Raw genomic sequence first — 12,053 nt, forward strand, 5'->3', positions numbered from 1 at the left:
TAGAGTCAGTTTGATCTACTAGTATCAATCCAACAAAGCCATTTGTACTGAGACTTGTGGAAGACACTGTATTGGAGGAAACATGATCTTGACCAGGACACACCTGCTCTGCTGGGCCTGGCTCTGGCAGCCTGAGAAGCCCATGTGTTACCATGAGCAGCTGGTGAATTCCACACTGGAATACCCGTGCCAGTTGTGCTGCACACTGACAGGTGCTATCACACAGATACATTCCAGCCCATCAGGAATCTTCCTATTAGCTGAACAGTTTGCTAATTTAATCTGTAACTTACCTGTGCTTGAGAAAGGTAAATTGTATGTGGATGAAGGGGTGGAATGAAGTGATTCCAACTGGGACACCACAGTGGATGGAGGAGGTGGTGATCCACGCAGCAATTAAGACACAGTTTGGCCTTTGGGCCTGTCTTGTGTTGCTTATGCCCCCCTCAATCAGCTGTAAATTAGAGCAAAATTCTCTACTACACAGCAGTCTGACAGCAGAATAAGAAGACTCAGTACTAGTTTTGCTGGACCAGTCACAGAAAAATATCAACATATTATTCTCCTATTTCTTTATGAATTGAATATTTTGCAGTCATACATAGGGGAAAGTGAAGGCTAATCTTATCTTTTACTTCTTAAATGATGAAATGGCTTTACAGTAACCCTAAATCAGAACAAATGAATCTTGAAGAAGTTTCTGTGGAGTATACAGACTTGATAGACAAAAAAAAAAAGTGTGAAATACAGGCATGGAAAATTGAAGGCAAGACAGGGGAAGCAGGCAGCACCCCAGACAACTTCAATTTGTTGCAGCTGTTGGATTTTAAAAAAGGCCAACCTTGTGATAAGGTCTTTTAGCTCAAGAGACTACAAAAATGAGAAGTTCAAACAACCATCAGCTGCTGAAGTCCACAAAAACTCTCCAAACACAAATTAACCTTCAGTCAGGAGATAAAAGACTAGCTGCAAAAATTGGAAGTTATTAAAAAATTCTATAAATGTCTGACAAATCAGAGCAGTAGCAGGAAAATAAGCAGTACATAGTCAGACTCTTACCCTTAGCCAGGTAACACCTTCTCCTTCCCTCAAGAGAAGAGGAGGCTCTCTTTTGCATTGGCTGTGTTTTCAATTTCTGCCTTTATTGTAGTCCATGCTCTCCAAAATTGCTTTAGTTAAATTTAGACCTCACTGATGCTCCAGAGAACAGAAGTTATTAGCTTGCTGGAGGTAGAAGACATGTAGATAAAGCCTCACCATGCCAAGCTTAAATTTAATGCAAACCTTTCCAAAGTCCATCATTTAACACTTCAAGATTATTTTCTATAGGGATCCCTTAAATGTTTAATGTTTTTAATGGTTTCACCAAGTAATTCTTCCACTGAAGAAATAAACCCGCTTTTATAGTAGAGGGTAGCAGACAAAGAGCAGCCCAATTGTAGGGAAAAGGAAGGATGTTCTGGCCTGAGACTATAGAATAACAGACTACTAATTTAAAAGTCTACACATACTAATATATTTTCTTCAGCAGAAAGTCTGGAAGAGTGTCTCAGGCTCACACAGCAAGATTGAGAGGGATACAAGGCACAAGGACTGAAGCTATTTAAATCCCCCTGTCAATAGTTTGCAACATTTGGTAATAAATCATTAAGTCTCAAACCTAAAAATACATCTTTCCATTTGTATCAACATATTGAAAAGGCAGCTTCATTTAATTAGTGAAAGAATTAGCTGTCAATTACTGAGGGCAATCAAAAACGACTGCATTGCAACTTCCAGCCCAAGACACTGCGACTCTTGCTAACCTGGCTGGGACCCCACCTGGCTCTGCAGGCACTGAGGGCTGCTCTGGGTGTTTGACACACAGCCTGTGAATGCTCTGCAAAGAGCCGAACCACAGCAAACCATGTTCACGAGGAGGTGCTGCCCCCACACTGTAGGTAAGAATGAAGAGTCTAATAACTAAATGTACCACTTCTTTTCTAAAGAAAACAAAAAATTATCAAAAAAAAGGTATATTTCATAAACAAATATGAAAACCTGTTGCTAACAACTGCAGCATCAATGAAAATCAAACTGAATGGGCTTTTTCCTCATTTTTCACTATTATTTAAAACAAGCCTCCATACTTTCAGATTTCAATCAATGTTTTCTGCCTCACCCATTAAAAACTTCAATAAAGAAGTATTTACAGAAAATAAAAAGCCAGGAAACGCCAAACCTCATATGTTAGCCATGTCACCTCCCAGAACCAACCTATTTTTTACACACAGGTTTACAGCTTTAGAAGGGAAGGGTTCAGCTCAGTGTGCTGTGTTTTAGCTGTAGAGCCAACATGACCAAATAAACTGTCCCAGAGGTGAGCAGTTTCCAAATCATAATGCAAAACTCACAGCAACAATACCTTTCATTACATCAACTCAAATAAAAACAGGGAGGAAAAAAAAAAGACAAGTTTTGACAATACAGACCTGACCTTGAAACCAGCAGTGTCACTTCACTGATGGCTCCACACTGCCACAGTTCCAACAAACACCATGCTACTGCTGGGCTTCATCCTGTCACTACAGCTTGTCACAATGGTAGGAGATTACACACAACAAAACCCCAGTTAATCTAGGAATGCTTACCTTTGGCTAATCAGCCAGGATGAAGCTGATCCCCAGCTTATCACAAAGTAAATGAAAGCCTTAACAAAGTAAATCATGTTCAGCACAGTTTCAAAAACAATCTCCAGTACCAGCTCAGCTGCATCTACTGCTCACACTGATCAACAACAGCGGGCAATTCACAGCAAAAAAAAACCCCACAAGATTCACTTAAAGCTCCATCAGTTACCAGGAATATAAAGGAAAACATTGAACAAATGGGCTGATTGGATCATTCCTGCATCCCTATAAAGTAAAAGAGAAAATATCTCTGATCACCCCCTAACACCAAAATTCTCCTCCATTGTAGCAATCTATGAACTGGCTGTTTATGCTGTTTTCAGTAATTTTAAGCCGTTTTACTTCCACATTCTTTGAAATGGAGAAGAAAACATACCAGTTAAAATGTCAGCAGCCCAATATACACTAAATCAAGGGTGGAAGTGTCCAAAGTATGCCATAGCACAGCCCAAGAATTCAGAATGCCACATTCACAAAGTGATTTATCAAAACCCACTGCTTCATCAAAGACATTCCCAATCATGTATTCTTCCTTCATCCCATCTTTCCTGAATCAAGAAGAGGAGATGAGAGGCTCTGAAAAACAAAGATATATCTGGGCAAGAAATCATCTGAAAGAATTCAACAGCCTACAACCAATTACAGTCAGCTACTGAAGCAGCCTGAAACAAACCCATATTCTTATATTTCCTTTCATGCCCATTTGAGCCACGCTAGTCACAACAGTCCAATGCTGGAACCATCAGAAACAAAGGCTGCCATCCAGCAAGCCAGTGAGCAGGCATGATCAGAAACACTGGGAATAGCAAGTCATCCACCATGGACTGCTGGAAAAACTTTCCAGCAATTATGAATTCTCTGCTCAGTCTGTTTCAAGCAGCCAGTGCCTGTCAGTCTTGCCTGAAACAGCTGGTCATAGTGCAAAGTCTGTCCTACCATCACCCCATTTCTGAACGCCTTCTTTCAAAGTGAGAAGGAAGACAACGACTTTTGGTCAATAACTCTGACAAAGCCATTATCCTTGGGGTATTTAATGGGGAGATAAAAACTTCAGGGCTTTGCACAAATCATATTAGTTCAATGCTCAAATCCGGGTAATGCTTCTTTTCAAAGTATTAATTTCATTTATTCTATTTGCTCTCCCTCTGTCCTGATAACACAAGTGCACATGGCCTCTAAATGAGATCCTCCTATTTTATAAGTTATAATCCTCCCTTTCTAGGATAGTAATGAGATGTCTTCGCTTAATCGCGTTTATTCACCCCCCAGCTTCTGCTTTTATCCATCCCCATTCCACATTGATTTGTCTTAAAGGTTTCAGTGAAAACCATCAGGCACAGAGTCCCTGGCTCCAAGAGGCTCCTGATGCATATCCTGCACATGCTGCTCAACCTTCAGGGATTACAAAAGCAAAAAGGAGGAAAAAGAGCAGCTTTGTTTGCAAAATTTCCTTTATTGGTAGGAAGGAGGGGGAAAAAAAGAAACCCAAAAGAACTGAGAAGTTAAGGGAACAAGTTTTGATTAATTGGAAATGAAATAGGAAAGATTTCTCACATAGGGGAATGGTGAGACTATTCACAACATAGTCAAGCAATTAAATAACTTGACTGACAACTTTGCAAGTTCCTCATGACAGAAATAGAAAAGGATTTAAAGATAGCTGTGTTAATTCTTGGGTATTTCACATGAGACTTAGGGCATGGCACCAGCATTAGTTAGACACCCTAGGCCTTGCTCTGAAACACTGTACATATAATCCTTGTTGTGTTGTGAGTACCCACAGCATTAAATTACTCCAAGAGTCCATTCAGAACCATGATTCTGAAGCGTTGCACAAACAAAAAAAAAACATTTTATCTCTAATACAAATTGGGGAGAGTTCTTCTACAGCAGCTTAGCAGACTACTTTCATTTGAGCCAGTCCCCAGGGTTAATCAAAAAGCCATATCCACTCAAAGAGGAAAGTGAATGCTGCACTATTACTTACAGAGCTGTTTTTTTTCTTAAACTAAAGCTGTAAGGAGTTTTACTCAAAACCTAAGGAATTTAGAAGCTAAGTACCTTGTTCGAAGTCATTAAAAGAAAAAGAAAGGTCATGACGAAAATGTAGAAAAGGAGCCAGGTATTTAACTCTAAATCCCTCTTGAAACCAGAAACTTCAAGGAGAAAAAATTAGCTAAATAAAATATACAAACCACAATAAAATAACAATAAGTTTTAATCTGCACCCTGCCCTATAAACAATCCAGTAACTGGCCCCAGAAGCTGACAGCAAGTTCCATATCAAAGGTTAATTCTAGTCCACCCTCTCTTTGTGTGCATCATATAATAACACTGAAGTACTTATAGCAATATTTCCAATAACAAAAGTCAGTGAGTGAAAGCTATAAAGAATAGATTAAATGACATGCAATGTTCAGAACAGCCACAATGAAATCACTTCAAAATACAGCTATGGTACTTGGATTTATATAAGTGGTATGGTTACAGGGGAATGTTCCAGCACTGCAGCAGACAACAAAGGACTACTAATCACTAAACTATTGGTATGTTAAGAGCACAGGGAAGTTCAAGATCTTAATGCAACTACTAAAAAAATGAATAAAATTTTCTAATTACATGTGGCATAGTTTTCAACTTTTACCAAATTAAGTGCTGCTTAAGAAGCAAATTATTCATTTGTTATTTCTTTCATGGGAGTTGTCCAATTTTTAATCTCATTTCCCTAATAGATCACAACTACAACAAAAACAACCCTGGAAGTTTCTCTCTTATAAATGTAAGCAGATAATTTCCATTGCTATCTGCACCTGGATTACCACCAGATACTTTGAGTTCCACTACTGTCTTCTACCTGAAAGAGAAGATTGACACAAGACATGGATGAGCAGCTCATATCCAGTATTTTCCCTGTTTGCTGGGGCTAAAAAACAGAAGAGCAAGAAATACTCAAGCCCTATTCTAGAAGACAAAGGACAGACATAGTTTGAGCAGGATTGAGTCAATACAATAAGGGTAACCATGCCCAAAAGAAAACTGCAGCTGAGATAAAGCAAGTCTGATAGGGATCCCAATAATTTAAGTCTGCCCACAACAGTTCCTTTTTAGGAAGATATCTAGAAGCTGACAAACAATAGCTCTCTCCTCATCTTTGCAAGGACAGACTAGACTATCCCATTTTTTAAGGATCCTAAATTTATGACTGATCAAGAGATAGTTAAAGAGCAATGAAACATAACAGTTTTTCATTCTTCCACCATATTCTGGGCTAACACACTGTGGTCACTATTTATCACAAGGGGACCCTAATCAGATTTTTGCAGAGCATTGTATGGGTATGCAACACTACAGGATTGAAAGCTAATTCAGGTAATAAAACAGCTTTTCTATGTGAGCAGTCAGGTCCCCACACATTTTAGAGGTGTCCTCTTTGCATTTCACAAATATTGCATGACTCTGTTAGTCACATTTCTTCAGGATTACACTACACCTCATTGCAGTAGGACAGGCCTCTACTTGAGCAGTCATATCTTTAGACTGGACAACAAATCCACCACCAACTTCTTCCCCTTGCTCTTGGAGAAGCCAGTTAATTGCATTCATAAAGAGAATATTGTCTCTCTAGTGAAAAGAGTGTTAATACTGCACCTGCTGACACAAATGTCCTTTGCAGAGGAGCAACAGTCACCAGCCTCAGACAGCACTGCTCTGAAGCTCAGCAATGATCCAGCACCCCATGGTCAGGATACAATCTGCTAAGAGGAAATTTCCTGCCACACAGCAGCCATTCACAGCTATATCTATCTAGGAGAGCCATCTCAGACACCTACCAAGCCAATCATACACTAATTTTATCATGGAGACAAAGTACAGTTGGGTCCAAAACCCCAAACAGATCAATTCACAGAAGAAGAATTTCCTTAAAGACTGTTAACCACCAAAGTGAAAATACAACCTCTTGCTTTCAAAGCCTCTAAGTCTTAACACATTAGCATTTCCAAGGGTATAGGTGGGAAATATTCTTATATACCTGCTCTGTTCTCATGGTCTCCATCAACAGCTGCTAAGGATCACTGTTAGAGATGGGCTACAGCTATAAAGACCTTTTCTTTAACCACTGTCACCATTCTTACCTAAATTATTTATTCAGTCCCCAAAAATATCTTTATATTATAAACTCTAAATGCTTCACATTTTGCCTGGAGAAGCCAGGCCTGTTAGCATTTAACATATTAAAAAAACCTCACAGGATTCTTCACTTAAATCAAGTACACATTGGTTAAGCTACAGATCAGTAGGATGAAAGAACCACAATAAAGACTATCCATACTCCAGTCTGTCCTTTCCCTAAGCCATCCTTTCAGTATGCACCAGGCAAGGAGAATTCTCTTGGTCTAGTTCTCTCAATAAGGTTTTAACAGTGCAGTTTAAAGGAATGAGCAGTTGGATCTCACTGTGGCAAGCATGGCCATACCTCACTGTCACACTCTGACACCACTGCAGGTCAGCAAAAAGTGGCAGCTCCAGTAAGACTCTGCACTGGTTACAGACAGTACACCATTGCCATAGGGATGGCAGTATGTAAAAGAAAACAATATAAAATAGTATCACATGAATATTAAGCACCAATGACAATCCCAGTCTACTGCAGTGATTGATAAAATCCTTTTGCTCTATTCAGCCTCATCTCACTGTACTTGTGCCTCCAGCACAGCTCTTCTCAGCACTGGTATGACAGCAACCTAATGGGTCATCACAACACCAAGGTGCCTGACTAAGAGTAAAAGCTGCAGCAAGAAGTCCCCAGAAGTCAGTCTGCCTGCTGGGCAAGAACAAATTGGTTTGGGAGTCAGTGGTGTGTTCAAAAAAGGGTTTATGCTTTCTGGGCCCTAAAAATCAATCCTAGACCTTCCTCAAAACGTTGCAATACTTGACAGTTTTACAACAGCTCTTCTGTTACCAGATTTATAAAAGACTCAAACAAATGAAAACATGATTACTTTTTATCAATTTGTGTACATGCACTATTATACCCTAGAAAAAAAAACCAAAGCAAAGTCTCAGGATATATCGGGTCAGCAGAATTTGATCCTGTATATATTGAAACATTTATTTCATACACTTGAGAGTTCAGAAGAGTTCTCTGAAGCTAGACAAGGACAACATAAACACACACCCCATACTCCCTGCCACTGGTAAAGCTGCACAGCCATTGTTCATGCCTTGGCAGCACAGAGTGACATGCTGCAAGTGGAGCTTGCAGCTGCACTGTGAGCCAAATGTTAAGTGATGAATGAGGTGAGGGATGTTTCAGCCTAAATCCAAGTTTCTAAGTTCATCACACAAGTGACAATAAATGAATGCCCTCAAGCAGAGCCATTTTAGCCTGTGCAGGTTGGAATCATAGCAGGGGGTTTGTTACTCACCAGCTGGGCTGCTCTCTGCCTCTCCACAATAATGCTGTTCCTTGCCTTAGCCTCACTGGCTGCTTCCCTTTCTCTATTGGCAAGCCAGAGCAACTCCTCTTGGACCAGTGTCTGTTCTTCCACATACCTGTATGAGCATCAAAAGCAGAGAGAAGGTTATCAGCAGACTTCTGGCAACATGGCTGGTCATGGAGTGCCGCTGTTTAGAGCCAAAACACAAATCCACAGTCTATTTGACACAAAATCTGATCACAATCCCATTATCAGCAGGAACTCAAAAGCCCAACAAACTTTAAATATGACCTGCAATTCCAGTGAGGTACAGCTCTGGCAACAACAGCAGGCATAGCACCACATAAGCTTATACTTCTGTTATATTTAGCTCTATTAAGTACTTAATTATCACCTGAAAATAGTGAAAATAGGAAGCAGTTAGCCAGACAAACAGACATTGCTTTGGAAAAGATCAAGGTATATACAACAATAAAAGGAGTCAGCCTGGCTGACAATGCTACTCTTTGGCTCTTCCACTGGAAAGAAAAATCACACAAAATGTATGCAGCAACAGCACTGAGAGAAGCAGCCCTGAACCAAAAAAGGCTTCAAAGCCTCAGGTATTAAAACAATCATAGAATAGAATCACAGAATTGTTAAGGTTGGAAAAGATCAAGTCCAAGCATTAACCCAATGCCACCATGTTCACCACTAAACCACATCCCCAAGTGTCACATCCACAAGCCTTTTGAATACTTCCAAGAATGGTGATTCCATCACTTCCCTGGGCAACCTGCTCCAATGCCTAACCACCTTTTCAGTAAAGAAATTTTCCCTCATACCCAACCTAAACCTTCCCAGGTGCAACTTGAGGCTGCTTCCTCTTGTCCTGTCACTTGTTACACCTGGGAGAAGAGACTGACCCCCCCCCGCCCCCCCCAGTCTGGCTACAATCTCCTTTCAGGTGGTGTAGATCCATGAGGTTCCCCCAAGCCTCCTTTTCTCCAGACTAAACACCCCCAGCTAGTCCCAAGCAGACTTGTGCTCCAGCCCCTTCCCCAGCTCCCCTGCCCTCCTCTGGACACACTCCAGCACCTCAATGTCTTTGTGTAGTGAGGAGCCCAAAACTGACCCAGGATTTGAGCTGTGGCCTCAACAGTGCCCAGTGCAGGGGGACAATCACTGCCCTGGTCCTGCTGGCCACACTATTGCTGACACAGCCAGGATGCCACTGGCCTGCTTGGCCACCTGGGCACACCTGGGCTCGTGTTCAGCCACTATCAAACACACACCCATTATGCTCAGACTGAAGTAAAATACAGACATATGCATACATAGATATATTCCCAAATGAGCTAAATTATCTTCTTTTTCAAGAGCTTCACCTCACCTCTTGTAGAGATCCTGCTCTGCAGCAGAGTCACTTGCCTTTGGTGGCTGAATTCCTAGAAAGGAGAAGAGAAACCTGTGACAACTAATAGTACTACAAATGCAGTCCTTCATCATATCATAAATTATTTTAGGAGAATTTTATATTATTCATCAAGAGAAAAAAAAAGGTCAAGAAAGTTAAGTTTGATTGATAGAGTTTGAATTTATGAAACAGACACACCAACAGCATCATTTTCAAACAGGCACACTGAATAAACCATGCTACAGAAAACTTCTATGTGAGGATATTAGCTCCTCAAGCCCTTATATATACTGAAACATGAGCATGGTTGTAGACCTATTTTACATTTCCTTCCTCTAGTTCCAGTAAGCCTTCCTCTTGACCTCCTTCTCTCATTGTAATTAAAAGGGATTCCACAAGTGAAGATGAAATTATTTGATGCAGTTCAGGCCATCCATAAAGCTAGATCTACAGTCAGGAAAGACATAGGCTGACAGCAAACAAAACCCTAGAAGCAAAGGCCTAGTTCCCTAATGTCATTTTAGTCTGGATGCCTTAAACAAATCCACACTGCTGATATACATCACCAAAGTCTATTTGAGAACCAATAGAAATCAAATTGTTTTCTGACATGTAAAGAAAGACTTCACATACCAAGTTTAAATTTCAAAGTTCACAAACCAAGTTTTCATCATCCACTTAGCCAGCTGTGCTTAGACAGGTTATCTTTCCTGATGAGCTTCTTTCCAAAGAATAAAAGCAGTCCTTCCCTCACCCATGCACAATATACACCCTGTGTATGCACAGCAGAAAACAAGGCAGCTTGCCAGAAACGAAAAGCAAAATATTTCTGCCTTGTTTATTGCACACTGATCTGAAATGCTAGAAGTGTTCACAGAGTGATACAGGCTAACTAAAGAGCTCCTCTCACAACGGGGTAGCACTGAAAACTACCAGAACTACCAGCATCCTCTGTGACAGGCAGTGGCAGCACCAGCCCACAGTACCTGTAGGTCTGGGTTTCCCTTCTGCAGCCAGTGAGGACGGAGCTGTGCCATTGGATGCACGGGGAGATCTCTGGTTGTCCCTTCTACTTTGAGAGGATCCTTTCATCCGGTTCACTACATCTTCAGTGAGCTGAAACAGAACCAGCCAAGTCAGTTTCTGGTGTGTATTTCACTGAGACCCTCCTGGTTTGTAACTTCCCATGATAGCGCAGAAGCGTTGTCAGTTTCCTCATTGCAGTGTCCCTCCAGTCCACACAGCCAGCACTTGCATGTTGACTTTACATTTTTAAAACCCATACCCTATCAGTAAGCGACAAAGTCTCCAACCTACTGCCTGACCCTACAAGCTTCACTAGACAATCATTCACAAACACCAACAAAGGTGGAGAGCACCCCTAAACAAGTCAATTCTTTGTATAGGGAGAAATTTACCAGAATGGGAAGGAAAGGAATTAAGCAAGTTTTAATCCATCTTTTCCTCTTCTTGCTCCATGCTTGCTAACCCAGTTCAGCATGGCAGACATGCTGCAACCCATATGACACACAACAGCCTCCCATCCACATAAGGCTGCAAACACTTTTGCAATCTCAATTTCATTTTCATGCCCTGACTTGGGTTCAAACCCATGAAAAAGAAAGAAAAGTTAACTTGAAGTTTTCTGGCAACTCAGTCCAAAAGGCTTCTCACAGCACTGTTAAAATTGACCCCTTCTTCTTGCCAAGGTCAGAGGGTCTGGCTGCAGAACAAAACCAAATGAGGCTGTTCCCCATCTAGACTTGCCACAGTAGAAGACATATTTTCAGTTATACCACTACTACCCAACTTAATAGCATTTTTAGTACCATCAATTTACATTATTATCATGCCCAATTCCTAATTTTAAAGACACAAATCCTTGTCTGTATCCTGTAAAGATAAATTAGGCAAAGAAAATTTTACCTCCATTAAATACTTTAACAAGTATTTACATACAAGATAGGCACAATCTTAGCTAAGTTTTGTCAAATAATTAGTCAAAATGGGATGAAAAATAAGGAGGCACAGCAACACTCTGAAAGTTCATTTCTGGCAGATTTTAGGGAGAAATCACATGAAAGGATCATGAAGCAAGAGCGATGAAAATGATGGCAGTAATAAAAAAAAATAAAAAACCCACACAACTAACATGTAAAAAACCAAGGAAAAATAAAAACGGGAAAAACTATTCCTTAACGGTAGCACCACCACTCTCTAGCGCTTATTCCCACAACACACGCTGGTCAGTTTCGGACCGAAGGTGAAGAAGCAGCTCCCCGCTGTCCCTGCCAGGAACATCCCCGTTGCCAGGCTCCCGCCCGCCCTGCTCACACAGCGAGGCTCTGCCCGGCACCGTGAGCAAGGGCAGAGCTGTGTCCTGGCTGCCCTCAGAGCATCACGCTGCTCGCACAGCACAAACGAGCTCACCGAGCAGAGAACGAGGGTTGAGAGCAGAGCTTGGAAGTGAAAATAAAGAGCTGCCGTCCCCCCGCTCGACAGCAGCCATGCCCAGGCCCCCAGCCCTCTTTCTCGCCACTCTCCCCATCA

General features: G+C 41.2%; 1 protein-coding gene across 4 annotated transcripts in view; it reads right to left on the minus strand.

Moving 5' to 3' along the window:
- Positions 1-12,053, minus strand: part of CHCHD6 (coiled-coil-helix-coiled-coil-helix domain containing 6) — a 109,330-nt gene that overhangs the window by 96,917 nt on the left and 360 nt on the right. For all 4 annotated transcript variants that reach the window (XR_012057839.1, XM_041718645.2, XM_030282730.4 and 1 more), the window contains 3 exon segments: positions 10,490-10,619; positions 9,480-9,534; positions 8,096-8,222 (listed from right to left, as the gene is read on the minus strand). Coding sequence is in view for 3 of the 4 variants with exons in the window: in XM_041718645.2 (XP_041574579.1) it covers positions 8,096-8,222; positions 9,480-9,534; positions 10,490-10,619 (312 nt within the window). In the remaining variant the exon portion in view is untranslated.

Source organism: Taeniopygia guttata, chromosome 12, assembly GCF_048771995.1.
Source record: "Taeniopygia guttata chromosome 12, bTaeGut7.mat, whole genome shotgun sequence".
NCBI classification, from domain to species: Eukaryota; Metazoa; Chordata; class Aves; order Passeriformes; family Estrildidae; genus Taeniopygia; species Taeniopygia guttata.